The sequence below is a fragment of the Xenopus laevis genome, chromosome 4L (assembly GCF_017654675.1).
Source record: "Xenopus laevis strain J_2021 chromosome 4L, Xenopus_laevis_v10.1, whole genome shotgun sequence".
In the NCBI taxonomy this organism is placed as follows: domain Eukaryota; kingdom Metazoa; phylum Chordata; class Amphibia; order Anura; family Pipidae; genus Xenopus; species Xenopus laevis.
Genome location: NC_054377.1, coordinates 131,438,508 through 131,455,724, shown reverse-complemented (window position 1 = coordinate 131,455,724; position 17,217 = coordinate 131,438,508). Strand labels below are relative to the sequence as shown.

General features: G+C 39.6%; 1 protein-coding gene across 1 annotated transcript in view; it reads left to right on the top strand.

The window, feature by feature from the left end:
• The window catches only part of plxnd1.L (plexin D1 L homeolog), an 89,279-nt gene that overhangs the window by 53,987 nt on the left and 18,075 nt on the right, over positions 1-17,217 (top strand). The window contains exons 14-25 of the mRNA XM_018259056.2: positions 41-140; positions 773-912; positions 1,086-1,259; positions 1,802-1,892; positions 2,880-3,143; positions 4,013-4,165; positions 9,995-10,109; positions 10,602-10,709; positions 11,113-11,225; positions 13,066-13,173; positions 14,641-14,771; positions 15,263-15,461. Coding sequence (XP_018114545.1) covers positions 41-140; positions 773-912; positions 1,086-1,259; positions 1,802-1,892; positions 2,880-3,143; positions 4,013-4,165; positions 9,995-10,109; positions 10,602-10,709; positions 11,113-11,225; positions 13,066-13,173; positions 14,641-14,771; positions 15,263-15,461 — 1,696 coding nt within the window. The remainder of the gene's footprint in view (positions 1-40; positions 141-772; positions 913-1,085; positions 1,260-1,801; positions 1,893-2,879; positions 3,144-4,012; positions 4,166-9,994; positions 10,110-10,601; positions 10,710-11,112; positions 11,226-13,065; positions 13,174-14,640; positions 14,772-15,262; positions 15,462-17,217) is intronic.

Genomic DNA, 17,217 nt, shown 5'->3' with positions numbered 1-17,217 from the left:
CATGCAATGTTCATTTATATTGGAATATCTCTTCCTCCAGGATTGTGTGTATGACTGGAGAGTCTCCCGAGCTGCTCACTGACTGGGTCTCTGTAGATGTAAATGGAGGTGGAAGGTCCAAGGAGAAATATTCGTTCCAGGTAAGTGGTTAAGTTATGTGGATCATCAGCTTCTATGTGCCAGGAATACTTTAAAGGCAATGTAAAACTGGTACTTAAACAATAGTTGTCAGCGTACCCCAGTTTAATATCAAGGACTAAAGCAAGATGGGAGCTTTAAAACAGAGTCCAGTGGCACAATTAATGCAAAAACTGAGAATCATTCCAACCCTGTGTACACCTGACTCTAGGTTCTCTGTTAATGTGATTGTCGTGGGACATGAAATGTATTTGCTCTAGCTTTGAGCTGCAATAATAAAATAGAGCCAACATTCCACATTCATCCACACAGTTATGTTCCTATGTCAGGTAATCAAAAGGAAATTCACTGGCACACAGGTAGTACTAGCAGGGTAAACCCTTGCTATTTTATTCAATGGTTTGCAGCTATGTCAGGTAATAGCATGATGACTGAGTTCGATTCCTGACTGAAGCATTCTCTTGCAACAGTAATTGACCTGCTTTGGCAGAGGAGTCCACATGACTCCCCATACCTCCCCTTTAACCGTCAATTTTCGTAGCCATTGCAACTGCACAGACAGAATCCTGACTCTAGAGTGGTCTTATACAGTGAGATAAATAATAATAATAATAAAATTTCTTTTTTTTTACAGTTGCCAGAAGTGGAATATTTATCTCCAGATTTTGGCCCTAGGTCAGGTGGAACCAGAGTAACCATATCTGGGACCAAGCTCAATATTGGTAGAGATGTCCGAGTCCTTTTCAATAAGACACAAGAATGCAGAGACCTTGTGTAAGTACTGTAATTTGACTCCTCCTATCAGTGCTATTACCTTCTTCCCTGTCTTGCCTTTCACACCCAGGTCTTTAGTGTACCTCCAGTCTCTCTCTAACTCCCTCTATCTATATCATATCCTAATTTTCCAATACATTGTTTAACCATATTTTTCTGTAAAATACTCTCAGACGCACACCGAGCACAATCCAATGTACAGTTCCAGCTACGGAAATTCTCCCTGATATCAAAGTCAACATCTGTGTCCAGTTTGAGAGAAAATCTTGTGTAAAGGAAGAACTCTTTTTCAAGTATCAAGAGAACCCGATGATCAAGAGCATGGATCCAAGGAGCAGCCCAATCAGGTAGGGAGATCCCCCATTTTAAGTACCTAGAGAACCTAGAGAGGACAAGAAAGCATCTGAAGAGCAGTCCCATAATTATGATCCTTCCATCCCAGTAGAATAAAAACACAAAAATGGAACCTAATAGATTAAGGGGGAGCCCTCACTTAAAGAGTACAAAGGAAACTCAAGGATAACATGCATGCATGTGAAAAATTGCCCTTTTTTGGCAGAGAGAACCATTAATCAACCATTAATCAAAAGCAAGAAACCAAAGGGCAGCTTATAGAGTGGTACTCTTTAGTATTTAAGGATATTTTTGTGTCCCTATTAAAGGAGTCATCACTGGCACATGCCTAGCATAGTGTGGATGCTAGCAAGTAATTAGAACAATTGGTCAGCACTCACCCAAGCGTATTTCGATAAAGAGGTGCATGTGCAGAGTTGTCCACTCCAACTGGCTGAATATAATAAATAATAATAAATGCTGTGATTTTGCTATTGATATGCTAGCAAGTAATGTCTAAAGAATGATCTGTGAGCTTCTCTTTTGCTTTGTGCAGTGGTGGCCGGATCATCACTGTGACTGGTGAAAGATTTGATATGGTGCAGTCTATGATGATAGAAATTCAGAACGAAAAAGGAAGGCGAACGGTAAGTAGGCCTGTCCAAGTGGATTGGGTGGCTTTTAAATGAGTGAAGGAAGTCATCACAAAATCACAATGAAATTTTACAATGGTTGGCTTTACAATGTGTGTGTAAACCACAGCTTTGTAATGAAACTAAGTGAAACTGCTTTGTATGTAGGTGTGTCTGGAAAAAAAGGCCACTTTAGCCTCACATTTTCTTATAGAATTGAGCAAAGAAAACATAAATGCTGGCATAATGTTGTGGCATAGTCTATACACACATGAGTGTTCTCCCTAATATGGCATGTGCCATTTATGACCATTTGCCCAGTGCTGTCATGACACAACCCAGAATACCTAGGCAACACCCCTACTCTTGCTTCTTTTATTGGAATGTTTTTGTAAAATGTATCAGCCATATTGGAGATGATAAAACTCTGGTGACCTGCTCATATATTAGTCACGTTCAATTGTTCTGTGCATTTCAGCTGACAATCTAAAACATAATGACCAGTAGAAAGTTGCTGTGGCTCCTCTTTGATTTGCTTCTCAATGCATGTGCTTTAGCAGCTGGAATTTTCAAAGTAGACATCAAATGTAATTTGACAGGATCAAGTATGGTTGAAGTAAAACCCCAACTTAGCATACGACCTCTTTGCCAAACTGCCAGACCAGATCTGAGAATGTATGGCCGGCTTTTAAACTGCAGACTGATCCAGTAATACTTTGACAAAAATATAAAGGGAAAAAACCAAACGAAAAATAAATATATGTGTAGCTTTTAATGTGTCCATTCTAGTCTAAATGAAGATGAAAAATAAAGTTATATTGGCCTTTGATGGAGGAGAAAGTCTTTTGAGCTAACAGTTCTGAGTTAAAGTGGGTGGGATAAAGGTGATATAAGAGAGAGGTTCCTTTGGCAGAGTAAAATCTTTTAATGGAAATCTAGGACACTTCTTTATATTTTTTAAGCTAGAATGGAAAATAATTCTCCTTTACCCATTTCTTTCAGAACTGCACAGTCTTAAACCCAACTATAATCACTTGCCCCTCTCCTACAGCCCCCAACAGCACCATGGAGAACAAGAATGTCACCCTGAACTTTTACATTAATGGGGTGCAAGTGGCTCTTGGGGAGGATTTTTCTGATGAGGAAGACCTGCACAGCTTTAACCATTTCAGCCTGGAGTATCAGCCGGACCCAATGTTCTACACAGCCAAGAAGGAAAAGCTGATCAAGCATCATGTGGGGGAACCACTGACTCTGGTTATACATGTAAGGACTTCAGTGAGCTCATGTTATGATCTTTTGTGCAAAACTGTCCCAGAGCAAAAACCACATTTGTTTGTTTTTTTCTGGCTGCTATAAACCCTGAAATCACATTGCTGAATGTGTGCTGTGACTTTCTGTAATGGGGCTCATGCATTACTAAATATGCTGCATGGTTTGTCATTATTTTAGGTAACCATGTCTAAAGTTATAAAATGCACAAAGAAACAATTGCAAAGCAATGTAGAGAATAACTCTTTTCACATGCGTAAAATTTCAGGGCTGCCATCCCATTCTCAAATACAGCAAGAGCACAACATGTCTACTGGCAAGATATATATCCTCCCCTTACTCCACACTTCCAACTACCAATCCTTACAAAAAATTCCGTAATTCCCAAAAATGCAAAAAACGAATATTGCATATATACAAGGTACATTCTCAAATGAAGCCTTATAGATCATAATCACCATTTCACTGATAGAGACCACAACCCTGTTGTTCCCTACATGTCCTGGATTGGACTCAGATTCAATTACAGGGAAATGAAACTGGGAATCGGTACATTCAGCCGGTTTACAATGCCATGGTTCTTGTAATTTTCTAAGCTTCCCTACATATTATATATTTGTGTTGTGAAATTCTATCATGTACTTGGCTGAATAGTCTCTCTGACATACAGTAACCCACACAGGCATATTGTCAGGCTTTACGTTTTTTTAACCGCTACAAGAGGGTGCCAGCACGCCCATGTAAAAATGATAAAGTTGCCTGGTTGCATTTCAAATCCAGCAAACGGGGGATTTAAAATAAATAAGATCCTGAATTGTTTTGTTCTCTTTAAAGCATCCACATCTGATATTTTCTTTTGACAGAAAGAGCCAGACAACCTTGGACTGAGAGTAGATGAATATCAGGTGAAGGTCGGACAGATTCCGTGCGAGTCGATCTTTATCTTTAATGACAAGGTCATACACTGCAGCATCAATGAGTCTTTGAGCTCCACTCAGCGCTATCTACCTGTGACGGTAAGGAGGAAACACAGCTGAATATTCATTGTCTAACCCTCATTGAGCGGCACGTTGCTATGGGGAGCAGTGACAGGCACTTAAGGGTGTTTTGACCACTACTGCTTTACTTAAATGTATCTTAAATGTACCCCTAGGCTAAGATGTCATGTCTAAAATTTCACCCAAGCATACATGTTAACATTATGGGGGTTATTTACTAAACTCCGAATGCAAAAATCCCGAAAAATTTGTGATTTTTTTTTTTTTATAAAACCGGGCTTTTAAAAAATCATGAATTTTTTCGGAATTTATTAAACCCAGAGGATGAAAAAGTCCGAATCAGAAAATCCGGCATCTCGGACCTGTCGAAGTTGCACATAAGGAGTGAAGTCCCAATGATTTTTTTGATGTGCGCTGGGTTTCATGCAATATCCGTTTGCAAAAAAGCATAAGAAATCCGAAATAATCGTGAAAATCTGATTTTTTTTCCTGCATAGCAAATTTTCAGGAAAATGTAATAAAAAATAAGCCTAAAAATTAGTGATTTTTTTTTTTTGATAAAAACAGGACTTTTAAAAAATCACAAATTGTTCAGAATTTATGAAACCCGAGGATGAAAAAGTCTGAATCAGAAAATCCGGCATCTCGGACCTGTCAAGGTTGCATAAAAGGAGAGAAGTCCCAATGATTTTTTTGATGTGTGCTGGGTTTCATGCAATATCCCGTTTTCAGACAAAAAAGCATAAGAAATCCGAAATAATCGTGAAAATCTGATTTTTTTCCTGCATAGCAAATTTTCAGGAAAATGTAATAAAAAATAAGCCTAAAAATTTGTGAGTTTTTTGATAAAACCCGGACTTTTAAAAAATCACAAATTGTTCAGAATTTATGAAACCCAAGGGTGAAACAGTCAGAATCAGAAAATCCAGCATCTCAGACCTGTCAAGGTTTCATATAAGTCAATAGGAGAAGACCCAATTATTTTTTGATGTGCGCTGGGTTTAGTGCAATATCCCATTTTCAGGCAAAAAAGCATAAGAAATCCAAAATAATCAGGAGAATGTGATTTTTTTCCTGCATAGCAAATTTTTAGGAAAATTTAATAATAAATAAGCGTAAAAAAACGAGCGGATTTTGTAGCAGAAAATGTTGAGATTAAATCAGGCTTTGATAAATAACCCCCTATGTGTTTACATCAGAGTCATTTTATTTGTGTGTGTGTTTTCCTGGCCTCATGATACACTGATGATCATAATTTCAACAAAGTATTATTTCTCATATGACCATGTGAACTTCTGCATTTGTGGAATTGTTCTTTTGACAGTGCTAAATAGAAAAATCAACCTTGATTTATACGTAATGTCTGCCAATCACGTATCCCTTTATATACGGGTATAGGACTTATTATTCAGAATGCTCAGGACCTGGGGTTTTCCGGATAACAGATCTATCCGTAATTTGGATCTTCATTATCATACTTGAAAATCATGTAAACATTAAATAAACTCAACAGACTGATTTTGCTTCCAATAAGGATTAATTATATCTTAGTTGGGATCAAGTTGGGATCAAGTACAAAAGGTACTGTTTTATTATTACAGAGAAAAAGGAAATCATTTTGCGAAATTTTAGGGATGCACCGAATTTTGGATTCGGCCGAACCCCCGCATCCTTTGTTAAAGATTCGGCCCAATACCAAACCGAATTCTAACCCTAATATGCATATGAAAATTTGCTTATGTAAATTTGCATATGCAAATTAGGGGTGGGAAGGGGAAGACATTTTTTACTTCCTTGATTTCCCTCCCCTTGGATTCGGCCAGGCAGAAGGATTCGGCCGAATCCTGCTGAAAAAGGCCGAATCCCGAACCGAATCCTGGATTCCGTGCATCCCTACAAAGTTTGGATTATTTGGATAGAATGGAGTCTGACAGCTTTTCCATATCATAAGTTTCTGGATAATGGGTTTCAGGATAACGTATCCCATACCTGTACACCAAAGCAACATATCCAGAGATTGTGTTGTTTTACCAATATATGGTGAAATCACTTATTATTTGGTCCTCATGTTGCCCCTAACACCTCCTGGGCCCTCCTGCAGGCGCAGGGTCTGCTTCTTCTGTAGTTATGCCCCTGCATGTCTATTACATATGGAAGCACGCTCATGCTGTACCTCTGTTTGCATCCCCCATATGCAGTAAGTATACATAAAATACATATATGCCTAAATGAGAATGTATTTTTATTTGGACACTTTCAATGAGATATAAACAGGATGTAGTAAATATTTATGCACCATCAGCACATGCCAGATTCCTTTTCTGTATATTTGTGTTAAGAGGCAAACTTGAAATTTTGCTCATAATCATTTTTTGCGATACATGGAACTGCTGGTCGTCACAACTTTTTCCATTGGTTAGCACTACATATGATTAATGCCCCACTGCAAACGTCTTTAATCACCCACGGCTTCTTCAAGCAGAAGAGAACACTTCTTCATCTTTATTTTTAGTATTAAAATAAATGTCCTTTCTTGGCAAAGAATTTCCGCATTCTAAGAAAAATAACCAGCCCAATGTCTTTATCTCTATATCTTGTATGTGTTGAGTGTAAGTAGTATGACTGAAGTGTTAAATCGGGATCTGGCGTTATACGAATCCTACTTGCCCTTTCTGTCCATCATAGGCAGCCATATACAAATACCCTTTTGTCACTGAATTTATAAAACATTTTAGATTTTAACAGTCTTAACAGTTCTGCCTCAAGGTAGGAAAATATTTCCTGAATTGGAAACAGCAGTAAGATTCTCTTGGATAAAATTTCTAACATTATTTAAATAAAACCTTATTAAAGTATTCCAGCAATGGGATCATATAGGGGCCCACTATAGATCCATTGAATAGGATCTCAGCTCGAACCAGCATTCATGATCAACACGATCGGATATTGTTGTTCACATGTAAATTAAATTTTATGATGTAGAGAGTGATATTCTTAGACCTTTTGCAATTGGGTTTTTGTTTATTATTATTAATTTTTTTTTCAGTTATTTTGCTCTTTATTCAGAAGCTCTACAGTTTGCAATTGCAGCAATCTGGTTGCTAGGGTCCAAATGACTCTAGCAACCATGCATTGATTTGAATAAGAAACTGGAATATGAATAGGAGAGGATGTGAATAGAAAGATGAATGATAAAAAGTAGCAATAAGAATACATTTGTAGCTTTACAGAACATTTGATTGTTAGATGGGGTCGTTGACCCCCCATTTGAAAGCTGGAAAGAGTCAGAAGGAAAAGGTGAACAATAAAAAATGAAGACCAATTGTAAAGTTACTTAGAATTAGAATTGATTTTTGAAAGGTTAACTTAAGTGCAGAGACACATGCTCAGATTCGGGGAGATTGGTTGCCCGGCAACAAATCTCCTCTTCTTCGGGGTGACTAATCTCCCAGAACTGTCTGCCGCCGGCCAGAATGTAAATCCCCGACGGGATGGCACTTGGAGCAATTCGTTTTCCGAAGTGGCCCGAAGTTTCCTCATGAGGCAACTTCGGGCGACTTCGGAAAAAGAAACGCACCGATTGCCATTGCGCCGGCGATTTACATTCTAGCTGGCGGGAGGCAGTCGGGGAGATTAGTCGCCCAAAGAAGAGGAGATTTGTCGCTGGGTGACTAATCTACCCAAATCTGAGCGTGTGTCTCTGCCCTAAAGGTGAAGCACCCCTTTAAATGTATCCTTCCTCATTGTTAACGTCCAAACCGACTCATTTACTCCTTTGAGCCTGTCTAGCTACACCATGCATTAATTTCAATAAAAGGCTGGAATATGAATAGGAGAGGGTCTAAAAAGAAAGAAGAGTAATAAAAAGTAGCAGCAACAACAAATTTGGAGCCTTACAGAGCAAATGCAATTGTTTTTTTAGATGGGGTCGGTGACCATTTGAAAGACTGAAAGAGTCAAAAGAAGAAGGCAAATAATTAAAAAAAGAAAGAATGAAGGCCAATTGAAAAGTTGCGTAGAATTAGTCAGTTTATAACATGGCCTTGTTTAAGGGCAATGGAACACAGTGGCTGCAGATAATTTCTCATTGACCACGAGAAATGGCTAGTTGGGATAGACATTGTATATAATAAATAATGTTACTATGATGCTGCCTGTGACCAGAAAAGATCTGGAAGGTTATGGGTTGAAAGAGCCCCGTGTGAACTGTGGATGGCTGGGCATTGCCACACTTCTCGTGATATACATGATATCATAAGGGAGAAAAGTCATCTCTGAATAGTTCTTGTTCTTCTTTTGTTCTTAGCAATTTTTTTTCCCTGAGGGGATTGGTCATAACATTACTGTATGAGCTAGCCAGCTGGAATTCCCCATACAGCCTGGACATTTTGGGATAGATTCACTGCCAAATAGAAACTCCCTTTATTTTCGCAAGTTCCTATAAACCCTCAGCTTCTATTCAACCTCTATATTCAGGATAACCCTATGCCGGTTTCATATTCTGCTTACAGTACTGACCTCTACTGGGAGACTCGTCCTGCTCAGTAAAGCCAGATAAATATGTGGCAGAAATGAATGTTGCTTTTCAACATCTATTAAGTTGGCACCGCTTCAGTGGTACTGGCTACTAAAGGGGTAGTTCACCTGAAAATCAGCTTTTGGTATGATCAGTTTGGAAGATGAACAAAATATGAGTTATAAATAAGATAAAAATAATAATAGGGATTATTTACTAGCGCAAGGGCAGTCTGCAAAGTGCACGTTCAGGCACAAGTTGCCATGTTTTTTTTTACCCACAATGCAATATTTGTTCCCACAATTCCAGAGCAATAGCATCCACAAGAAGTTGATGCTACATGTGAGGTGTAGCTTCAGGGATCCCTAGTAGAAATAGGCGCATTGCATATTTCAGCTGACCGGGAGAGCGAATGGGGAAGGTGTTCAAGAAGTGAAGAAAATACGGGGAGGTTTTTTGGTTACCGATCACAATGAACCTGGCAACCAGGTCACATTTTCAGTTACAGGCTAGAAAGAAACACAATAAAAATCTGACAATTAATTTAACACTTAGAAAAAGGTCCATCTATAACACAGTAGAAGCTTAAAGGAACAGTACCACCAAAAAATGACGAAGTGTTTTAAAGTAATACAAATATTATGTAGTGTTGCCCTGCACTGGTAAAACTGATGGGTTTGCTTCAGAAACACTACTATAGTTCATATAAACAAGCTGATTTGTGGCAAAGGCAGCAATTGAAAAAAGTCTATATGTTACAGGATAAATAGTGGATAACAGATAACACCATTATGTTCTACAGAGCTTATCTGCTGTGTAACCTGAGCCTTTTCTCCTTTGAATGGCTGCCCCTATTGCTACCTTATTTATATGAACTATAGTAGTGTTTCTGAAGCAAACACAGTAGTTTTACCAGTGCAGGGCAACACTACATTATATTTTTATTACTTTAAAACACTTTAATTTTTTGATGTTACTGATCCTTTAAGGAGGAGCTGCAACATTAATAAAACACCCACAATGTTCTTGGTTGGGCACTACCCAGGTATTGCTGTTGCCATATGGGTTTTGTAGTGCTATCAGCCTAAAATGGGGCTACTGACATTAAGTGCTGCTGCAACTCACTATATGAATATTTGGTAAAATGTCTGGTCCTCTGCAACTGTCCTACCTTATCTACTGCAGCTGTTTTGTACGTTCCCTCACTGCGCAGAGATATCTTTGCAACTTCTGAATGCTGCTTTAATTCTAAGTCCATTCACATGGAGCTGGGCAGGTTTGTACATCCAGAAGGTCTCCTTACACACCTGTGCATTTTGGTCTTTTCACAGATACAAGTTGGTAAATTCAATCAGACTATCACCACTCTGCACCTGGCCGGGATAGACACGTCAATCATCATCTCCATAGTCATCTGCAGTATATTGTTACTCCTGTCCGTGGTCGGTAAGTTGGACACGCATCCCCCCAGCTGGGAATTCCTCACAGTAGGGATAAGCTTGTGTCCAGCGCCTTAACTAAACAACACCAAGGATAGCACATGATGTGATGACAGGTCCTATCTTTCAAAATCTGAAGGGTTGTGAAGTTCATCTCCACTGGCAATGTCAGCGTCAATAACCTTCAGTTTTTGTCTACTACAATTCACTGAATCATTCAGCATTCAAAAGTTTTAAAATATTGTGGGGCATCAGTTTTAAGCTTTCATGATTAATTTAAGTAAATCCTCCATAACTTGTTGATTCAGAGGAATGCAAACAAACACTTTCTGAAGGTGTCACCAATTCGCCTTAGAAGGGTAAAAAAAGTAATGTCTAATTGCGGTACCTTAAGCCCAGCGGAGAAACTAATCCCAAGGGCTCCCCACCCTGGACTCTGCAACCAAATTTGCTCTGGCTGTATTTGATTAACTCTGCACTTTCCTTTTTATTTCTCCAGCTCTGTTTGTTTTCTGCACCAAGAGTCGTAGAGCTGAGCGATATTGGCAGAAAACCCTAGTTCAGATGGAGGAGATGGAATCTCAGATCCGAGAGGAAATCCGTAAAGGTAAGAGGTTGAGCGGACTGTTTTAGTATGGGTTTGAGGATATAATCATCTCTGGAGAAAAGGGATTTTCTTTCATCCTAAGAAATTTGTTGTCTTTCCACTGCTTGATGATACAAAAGCTTTTAATGGGACTTATGTGTATCTGCTGCTTTTCTGGAAGATAGAAATAATATCTTTCTTTATTACCAGGAAATTAGTTATTATTTATAATAAATAATAGTAGTTTAAAAATTATAATAAAAGTCATTCTCCACGAGAGAATGGTTGCACTGATGTCACTTTTCCGCCTGCCCTTAAACTTTACTGTTAAAGGATTTCATTATCCTCCTAGTAATCTTAAGCTTATGATTGGGTGAGACTTGCCAGTAGTTGTACTCATTAAGTTTATCTGTCTTGGTTACAGGATTTGCTGAGCTACAGACAGACATGACAGACCTAACCAAGGAATTAAATCGCAGCCAAGGAATCCCCTTCCTAGAATACAGGCATTTTGTCACACGCACTTTCTTCCCAAAGGTAAGAATGTTGCACCTACCAAGGTACTCTGCAAAATTACTCAAGGGAATTTAATATCACCTTAGCGCTCTTGTGTTGTCTAACTGGAGCAGCTTGAAGAAATATCACTTGCAATGTGGTGTTATGGGTCCGACTGATGCCCCACTTATTGTTCCACGGCAACCTGGCTGTAAGGTCACTATTTGTTTTTCAGCATATCTATAACTGATTGCATAACACTGCCTGCTGATTGAGAAAGCTGGTGATGGCAATGGGACCCAATGTGATTTCAGGTGCTTTTTCTGGCTAGTTTTCAGTAGCTCAGGAGGCTGTGCCAAAGAATTCAAAAATCACTAGTGCCCCATTGGTTTGTAGTCAGAAAATAAAGCAGTCTGTGTTTCCAAGTTCTTTAAGTTGATTCACCTGAAAAGCAATGGTGGACGTTTTGGCTCTTTTGGATTGCATGGGGGTGCTACTAAAAAATGCTAGAGAAAAAAGCTGAGCATTGCTCATCAGGACATCTGTGTCACACTGGATATATTTTGGTGTCAAAAATAACATTCTACTGAGGAAGTAATACTAAACAAAGTGAGTGCTGACTGTTGAGTCACTTTGTAATTCTGCTGAATACTGATGTTGTCCAGTGCCCACTTCCCACTAAAATGGAGAAGCAGCAGGAAGCCTAAATTGGTGTTTTAATTGATGTTTAACCTCATGCTCTGCATTCATCTTTTAGTGGCTTCTTTTCCCATAGTTTTCTGTGTTTATCTTAGGTGAGCAAAATGTTTATCTGCCACTGGCTACTTGTTGCTCTTTTCTTTAATACAAGTCCATTTTTAGTGGTGGTGGGGCCAGGGCAATACAGACTATGTGAGGGCTCGTTATGGCCCTTCAGGAGCTGAACTTCAAATACCAGTAGCACATGACAGTCTTCAGCTGTTGCTTCTGTGATATCTAGCACTGCTGTCTCAGTCTTGCCCTACTCTATATCCCACACATTTAATTAACCAACAACTGTAGCGTTGCTGGTCTCTGGCCAGTTGCCTCTGTTAGGACCACCTAAAGATTTTTCTGCGCATATAGTCAGCTCTCTGAACTGTATGCTCATCTCAACATGTTCCCTTCACCAAAGTCATTAGTTTGATTAATCAAACTCTGGTGTGATCACACCATAGTTAATCGCCTAATCACCCCATTTAGACAGGCGATACATTCTGGTGGGTCTGTAGGTCCTGTTAGTGCACTTTGGCTATTTATGTGTTTGGCACATATTCAAGAGAACTTACATGTCCGTATACTGCATTCTCCCCTAAACTGGCCGTACCCTTGTTGTAGCAGGCACCTTCACAAACTGATCTCTGATCCAGTCAATACTTTATCCAAAGAGCCAAAGAGGGTTAAGGAAAGTGTCCCGCAAACAGCATATACTATTAAAAAACTTTATTTCAGGCTATGTTTAAAACAACAAACAGGCATCATCATGAAACATACTTCCCGTTCTATGACGTGCCAAGTTGCACTATGGATGGCCAAGTTGCACTTATATCTGGGAGTTGCACTTATATCTGGGAGGTCATGGTTACATTTTGGACGGCTTGGACCATATGATGCCAGAATATATGTGTCTGTTAAAGTAATCACTTATATTCAAGGTAAATCTGTAGTGATGAAAGGGTTGTGTGGCTGAACAGGGACCTTCAAATCTGCAAAGCAAGTCTAGTCAGCTGTAACAATTGCTGGAAAAAACAGCCCTACGGACTTTGGTCCTCCTTCTAGATTTCAGAGACTAATGAAATTTGGTTGTGGCAACTTGATGCCCATGGTACAAGAAAAATGTCAGCTTCAGTCTGTCTTTTCACAGTGTTCATCTCTGTATGAAGAGCGCTACATCCTACCCACACAGAACTTTAACACCCAGCTCGGCTTCCAGGTGCCAGAGACACACCCACTGCTATGTGGAGAGTGGAAGGTGAGTAAACAGTAAGGTGGGTAGTTTGCCCATTCTATTAGGGAGGTATGGCTTTAAGTGTAATTGTAAATGCAGAGGTGTCATTGATTTAGCTGTTGCAACCAATCCCTGTCCTGCTAAGTGGACCTTTAGCTGCTCCTCCAATATTTCCCCTCTCACCAAGACTAGCCGTATGCCTTTCCAAGGGGTGTTATACCTGAAACTACAAAAATGACCAAATTGAATCTTGATTAATAAGTAAAGGCTTATTTCGATGCATCTGTATTTAGCTATCATGCCCGGAGGTATATGATTATCAATTGTCTTCCAGCTACTACTATTTCATAGATGCAGCAGCTAAAATCATTAAATACTGACTTATAACAGTCTATAAGTAAACAAAAACCTTTTGAAGATGGTGTGTATTTTAATTGAAGGGAAGAGATAATCAGGGCACCATCGGGGTACAGGGGTACTGCAGTCAGGGGCTCTGTTGCAGAAATGGAAAAGCATGATTCTTGGGCTGAAAAAGGTGGAGCTTAGGGTTGATCGTCGGCTGGGTTGTTGGCATTGGGGAGTGTCTGGGGCAAATCAGGAGCATGGCTCTGTGTGTGTTCAGGGGGGGGGGGTATTTTTCTCATTTGGGCCATAACTTAACTTGGTGGCAGGACCCCCCTCGGACACAGACTTAGTAGTATGGGGCTTGTGATTATTGGATAATAATTGTAAACACAAGCAATCAAGGCGGAAAACCACAATATTTATTTAAAGCATGGCAAATAGACTCTTTTTAAAGATTTCAAAAGAAATGCAATGATTGTTTGCCTTTAACAATTAACAGCCCACTACATATTTCTGTGATGTCACTTATACTGCTAATTGCCTTTTCTCTGAGTCATTTGATGTTTTGTGAACTGTAAATCTCAAATGCTCCTCCTGCTCAAGATCTATAGACACAAAAAAAAAGGGGAAGAAAGAACGGGGCCATTTGCTTTGGCAGGAGCCCCAAGTGGCTCGTATAGTTTCAGGACAAAGAGCAAGGCAATTCTGAAGGAAACCTAAAGAGCCAGTTCATAAAAAAGCAGCCAGGGAGAGGGAGGGAGGATAGACACACAGGAGTATATACTTTGCTTTCTACTGTTACAGACAATTTACTGCTGGAATTTCAGTTTGAAGGAACAATGAAACAGATCAAAAAACTTCAGTTAGATGATACCCCTCACCTCAGCCATTAAAATCATGTGAAATATGGCAAAGACTGCTATTGTTAATAACACAGCAAACGGTTCATTGTGCACGGCTCTGCAAGATACAGGAATGTGGGAAGGAGGATGAAAACTAGAAAGAAAAATGTTTGTTATCCTAGGCAGAGGTTTATTTCTTAAGTCCTGTATATGGCAGACACTGTTTGTTTATGAAAGGCAGCCAGAAATGGTTCAAAACCCTCTAAGGGTTCCATCATGGATCTTGTTATGTCTGATTATTTAGGTTCCAGAGAACTGCCGGACAAACATGGAGGAAGGAATTACCCTACTGTCTACCCTGCTTAGCAACAGGCACTTCCTGATCACCTTCATCCATGCTGTAGAGTTTCAGAAGGACTTTGCTATCCGAGACAGGTATGGTGTAGAGCAGTGATCCCCAACCAGTAGCTCACGAGCAACATGTTTCTCACCAACCCCTTAGATGTTGCTCCCAGTGGCCCCAAAGCAGGTGCTTATTTTTGTATTCTAGGCTTGAAGGCAAGCCTCCTGTAGGCTGCCATTCTACATAGGCACTACCTAATGGCCAATCACAGCCCTTATTTGCCACCCCCAGGATTTTTTCATGCTTGTGTTGCTCCCCAACTACTTTTACACCTGAATGTTGCTCACAGGTTAAAAAAAAGGTTGGAGACCCCTGGTGTAGAGTCACATAGATTATAAACTGAATGAAGAATACTATGCAATCAACTATTTAAGTGAGCTGCAGATAATCACATGGCACATATATGTACATAAAAGAAACCAAGAGTTCAGCAAAGCACTCATCTGCTCCTCCTGAAGCAAATCATAATTATATGATAAAGGCACTGTTGTTTTTTATTAGCTGACTCTTCTCTTCTTCACAGATGCAACTTGGCTTCTCTGCTCACCATTGCTCTTCATGGGAAGCTGGAGTATTATACAAGTATTATGAAGGATCTTCTAGTGGATCTCATTGACTCTTCAGCCTCCAAAAACCCCAAACTCATGTTGCGTAGAACGGAGTCTGTAGTCGAGAAGATGCTCACCAACTGGATGTCCATCTGCATGTACAGCTGTCTCAGGGTATGGAGATCTATTTCCTAATGTAACTTTCAAATGGGATACTGTAAATAACATAAGCAAGGGGTGTAGAAAGTCCAGAAATTCTTAACAATCTGTCCAATTATTTGGAATGAAAATAAGCACTCATTCTAAATCTCACCATAACTGACCTTCAAGCTAGTTCTCTAGAACGGCCAGTCACTCATTGTTGGAAGCTGTCATGTTAACAGAAAGAAAAACCATACTACAGACTTTATATCACCCCATACTGGTAACCCTTTTCTTTTACACGGGTAGTATTTAGCACAGACCATAATAATGCCATTTTCTGAATCTGTACACCCCTAAACGATTAGCTGCCTGGTTTAGGATTTTGTTAAAATTGTAGTTTGGTGGGTCTGTGTGGTATGGGCCACCCATGCTGCATCTCATTGTGTTTTCCTAATCTGGAAGCAAACAAACTCCAATACAGATCAGAGCTGATCTGTCTACTCTCTGCGACCTTTCACTTGTCTTGCAAAACTGTGTAAAACGGGAAGTGGCAATAATACGTATATTACAAAGGGAAAATATAAAATGACTCTGCAGGATACATTAGGTCTTGAAAGATAAATAAATTATATAAATCAAATGGGGAACAACAGTTAGAGAGTGGGATCTGAGGACCTGTTGTGATTACCTGCTACGACTCCCAGCATGCTCTGGCAGCTAAAGCAGGAATTATATTTTAAAACCTGCCAACAAACCATCTAATACACATAATACACAGATTAGTCAGGATCATCAGGCTCACATATTTGCCCTTTGTTTTGTATATGATTATCTGTATGTATAGCCATTTTTGTGTGTTGCTGTGAGACTGAATACAAATAAGGTCTCTGTCCCAAAGTGCCCCTTGTACTTCTGAGGCTCATTTAACATCCAGAGATAAATGCTGGCTCTTGCAGTGGGACATTACTCAGGCACCGGCTTAGTGGCATTAGTCATGTCATATACCCTGAAGCTTTGAGTTTAATAAAAGCAACATTTTATGATCAAATTGTCTGTGGTGCTCCATGGAGCAAGGGTTTGCACCTCTGGGCTTGATTCTGTGTGTGTAGACATTATGGAAATGTGTTCCCCAAAGGTCCTTTAATTTAAAGTGTACTTAGCCAAGGTCTCCAAGGATTATACCACATGCAAGAATAGCAGATATTTACCACATAACTTCCTCTGGGACTTGGAGCTAATGTCATTCATATTCTTCTTTTGGTGATGTATTCCTATGCCATGTGGAATCAAGCAGGTAAAGAGGACACCCATGAGAAATTCACCTGTTAATTATGTGGGTCCTGGTGCTCCACAGCTTACAGAAGGTGACTAGCAATGTGGGCAAGAACACCATAGAACAGAACCTGACAACCAAATAGATTTCCAGGTTGTCCCTCAATGCAGCTGAAGGCTTAGTTATATGCCTGCATTTATCTTTATCATTAGAAGTGTCTATCCATTCAGACTGCCTAAAACATGATTAAGTGAGTTCATTTTTTTATGAAACACACACACACACAAGTGGAGCAGTTGACTCTTTTATGACATCAATCCAACCTTTCCAAACAATCCTTCTAAAGGCTGCCTGCATCATTGTTTTCATATGTTTAAGGGTCCTCATAGTCCCATCTCATGCAGCTCTTGGTCATGTGAAAGTGCAAGAGCATTATCGTTAGTGTGACTCAGTGGGACAGAGTTGTCAGTTAAACATGTAGATATAGGTAGTTATTCACTGAGACCTTATTTA